The 3,920-nt window shown below is 58.3% G+C and overlaps 1 protein-coding gene across 2 annotated transcripts in view; it reads left to right on the top strand.

Annotated features, from left to right (window-relative positions):
* The first annotated feature begins 1,081 nt into the window (after positions 1 to 1,081).
* The window catches only part of CD247 (CD247 molecule), a 76,925-nt gene continuing 74,086 nt past the window's right edge, over positions 1,082 to 3,920 (top strand). Inside the window, exon 1 of one of the 2 annotated variants that reach the window (XM_006147034.3) lies at positions 1,082 to 1,278. In XM_006147034.3, the coding sequence (XP_006147096.1) occupies positions 1,221 to 1,278 (58 nt within the window). In that variant the 5' untranslated portion in view covers positions 1,082 to 1,220. The remainder of the gene's footprint in view (positions 1,279 to 3,920) is intronic. The other variant, XM_006147033.3, reaches the window with a different exon arrangement.

The following is a 3,920-nucleotide window of genomic DNA, read 5'->3' as shown; positions in this document are numbered from 1 at the left end:
ACACACACCCAGCATGTATCTCGAGCCACCAGATCTGGCACTCAAACCATGCAGTCAGCCATGTGAGATCTAGCCACCCCAATCACCATACCATCATAGGCCAAATACTTTAAAAAAATTTAATTTTGATGAATTTCAATTTATCTATTTTGTCTTTGATTATTTGTGCTTTTGTTATCTTGGCTATCTTTTGTCAAGATATAATTTTTTTCAATATAAACTTTGCTCTAAAACTTTTGTTGGTGTTTTTGATGAGATGGGATGATTAATTTAGGGAGAATTGTGCTCTTCTTAAGAGGGCAATTTCTATCAAAGAAGAAGGTGCCTGCCCTAACCCAAGTCCTTCCTGTGTTCTGCAGTAATGTGTTTAAGTTTTACACAGCTCTTACATTTTTTCATTAAGTTTATTCCTAGGTTTTAATCTTTCTTATTACTGTAAATATTTAAATGTTGACAACTAACACAAGTGTTTAAAATACTGTGTGAGCTATAGTATTTCAAACGTGTTAATGCTCCAAATTCAGGCCAAATGCACATCGCAAATCTTGACACACTTCGGCTCTCAGCTTTGTAGCTAAGGCCGTGGAAGTCGAGATGTGAGTGACTTAGGTGAGACCATACAGCCAGCCCAGGGGACTCCCTGCCCAGCTGCCCACTGCCTCCACGCTGCACCCCACCGACTACCCCAGACACATTCAGGGCTCTCTGTAGGTCTCCTGGAAGAGGTGTCACTAAGAACCACAAGGTCTGTCTCTACATTTAGCCTATCCTGAGTCCAGCTCCCCATCACTTTACCTACCTCAGGAACGTATTTGCGGAGCTAAAAAAATGGCAAAAGTTTTCACATGCACTGGGAACTCGTATTTGCCTAGAGACTGACCTCACCAAATCAGACAGGAATTTGATTTTAAAAATTAGACAAGAATTAGAAAGAAAAAGACAAAACCATAGTCAAGTGAGAGGAAAAACAAAATTCAGTAAGACACACACACACACACCCCAAACCCTCAAACCTCCAAAGCTTCCTGCCCGCGAAGCGAGAGGAGGAGTGTGAGGCTCTTGCCCCGTGGCAGGTGCTTTCTCAGGCCCCCCCAGTCCTCCACTTCCTGAGGAGGCAGCCCCAGAAGAAAGCCAGCAGAGACGCGTTTCTCTTCCATCCCAGCCGCAGCCGCACTGCTTCCACGCCGGCACCCCAGCACCGTCCCAGGGAAAAGGGCAAGATGAAGTGGAAGCTGCTGGTTATGGCCGCCATCCTGCAGGCCGGGCTCCCGAGCACAGGTACCCCGCCGCGCTCATTCCAGGGAAACCGTGGGGCTCTGAGGACGCTGGGCATAACTGGTGGGAGTGGAGGTGGAGTGTGGCGCTGGTGTCACCTCTGTCCTGTCCCCCCAGAGGCATCGGGCAGCTGGGCGGAGAGGACCCCCGGCACTCGCCGTGTCTCGATCATGGGGGCGCGCAGCGAGAGACAGCTCTTAACCACGCTGCCCAGGGGTAGGGTCTCCACGAGGACAAGAGAGAAAAGACGGAGGAGCTGAGGAGGAAGGACGCAGACGCAGCCGGGCAGGCCCAGTGTGGCCAGAGGCGGGCGCCGGGCACAGACAGGGCAGGCCCCTGCTGGCGCTCTCAGCCCGGGCCCTCGGCACCCCTTTCCTTCTGCCTTTGGGGAGAGAGCATTCCCCGCTGGCAGGTCAGGGAGGGTCGCAGGCAGCCTCGCTGGCCTGCATTGCGCAGAGGCCAGGGACTGAGGGTCCCCCCAGCAGGGGGAGCGTATAGGATGCTCCGAGTTTGCAACCTGGGCACGGTGGTCTACACCCCAGGCCTTGGGGCAATGAGGGCCGGCCTTGTTCTGGCTGCCCTGCCCAGCCGGCCTGTCCCAGGATCCTGTCTTGACCACGGCCACCCCTCGCCGGCAGCACATGGGCAGTGGGGGTGCCCTGGCTAAGCCACCGGCTCAGAAACAGCCAGACAGCAGCCGCCCTCGGCCCTCACCAGGTCCCATTCACGGGGGTCAGGCTTTTCATGGGCTTTCGTGTCCCCCAATTTCTACCCCGATAGTGAGGGGAATGCGGGTGAAAGACGGCTCAGGGACCTCTGGGGCTCTTCGTAGCGAAGGGGCCAGCTGTGCTGGACGGTCACACGTGGGCGTCCCTGCCCGGCTCTGCATGGCCTGGGCTGGCTCTGTCAGAGCGGTGTCGGAGGCAGGAGGAGCCATCGTGCTGCGGGGGGCAGGACTGCGAGGCCTGGTGTCTGGAAGGTCCTGTGCTCTTCTCAGAAGGCCCTTGTGGCGTGAGTCATCCAGGGTATGGATCAGGGCCTCGTGGGCCAGAGCAGCGGCTGTGTGGGCAGGGACGAGTGGCTGCCACAGTGTCAGGGCAGCTCCCGGACTCGGGAAAGCGCAGGGCAGCAGCCTGGCCCGGGCTTCTGCTGGGGGTTCTGTGCAGGAGTTCTGCCTGGCCTTTCCCCGCAGTCGTCACACTGCCCCGCTCGCATTAGGCTTTGTGGCCAGGTAGGTGCAAAGAGGTGTTGGAAAAGAAAAACGAAAGGTTGCCCGGGTGGCGGCGGCTGCCAAGGAGGCAAAGCCCCACCCAGAGAGAGGGGCCCCAGTCCGCAGGCCCCAGGCTGGCCTCCTGCGGCTCTGGGCCTCCTGCGGGGGTCGCTGGCTGTCCTTAGTCTGGCTTCGTCAGGTCTTGTCCAGGAGTGGAGGGGAGATGGGACAGGGGAGCCAAGGAGGCCACAGGAGGCACAGTGGCACCCCGCCCAGCCTGGAGGTGCCGTTCCAGTCCCCAGAGGACAGCTGCAGACAGAAATGAGCCTCCCCTTCCCTTCCCGCTCAGCTAAGTGATCGTCCCCACTAACTTTCACCAGCCTCTACTTTGCACCAAGACCGTTCCCTGTGCCTGTCTTTGGGAATGCCCAGAACATGGGGGTGCTCTGAGGGAGACGCCTGCACGTCCCCGGTCTGAGGCCGGAAGAGCTGAGACGGTGCACCACAGCAGGGCACAAAGCAGAGCCCTCTGCTCCTCTGGGCCCGCCGCTCCCTGCCCCAGGGCGGCCGAGCATGCAGTGTTCGGCCTTTCTGTGGCGAGGACAGGCTCTGGCCTCATGCCTCAGGACACACGAGGCTCCTGGAGTTGTACGCGGCTCTGCTTTTAGGAAGGCAGCTGGACCAGGCAGGGCAAGTGACCAATCACAGCTGGAAGCCAGCACTGCCCCTTCCTGGCTGTGCAGCCTGCGGCAGGTCCCTGCACCTCGTTGGGACTCAGTTTTCCCACCTTTAGAAGAAGGCCATGATGCCTTCCTGCGAGGTGGTCAGGTGAGAGGGGAGTGCAGCGTGCCCAGCAGCACAGAGCAGACGGCCAGTGGCAGCTGCTGTCACACGCCGCACTTCTCAAGACCCAGAGCTAGGAGGCCAGGCAATGGCGGGGCTTTTCGCATGCTCTGGGTTAGAAAGCAGCATGTCCTCTATCTGTGGAAATCCAGCTCAACCACCTTGTGGGTCCTGGGTGCTTGGTCTAGCAGAGATGCCCCCCGGTGGCCCCATGGTAGGCCCAAGGGAGAGCAGGGGCCAGAGCCTCAGCTGGTCACAGGATGTGCGTCACGGCCACCATTTTAATTTGTGAAGACACGTAGCCAGGGTGCCCCACGGTGCAAAGGGGTCTGAGAAATACGGAAGATGGAGAGCAAAGGGGAGACCTTGAGAAACAAGACCCCCTGGCCATCGTGGCTGGTTGGGGTCCACCAGGATCGTGGCACCGTGTGGTTGGTGTGGGCGCCCAGGGACTGGGTATCGAAGCAGCCCTCTGTGGCACCGGAGCTTGGCTCCACACGCTCGGAGCTGGGTCTGAGTGGCGCTCCTCAGTGCACACTGGCTCTCACGACGGATTTCCACCACTCGCACATGTCACCCTCAGTCCCAGGCC

The sequence above is a fragment of the Tupaia chinensis genome, unplaced genomic scaffold (assembly GCF_000334495.1).
Source record: "Tupaia chinensis unplaced genomic scaffold, TupChi_1.0 Scaffold000198_1, whole genome shotgun sequence".
Taxonomy (NCBI): domain Eukaryota; kingdom Metazoa; phylum Chordata; class Mammalia; order Scandentia; family Tupaiidae; genus Tupaia; species Tupaia belangeri.
The sequence above is the reverse complement of the archived record's forward strand: the minus strand, read 5'-3'. Positions and strand labels throughout refer to the sequence as shown.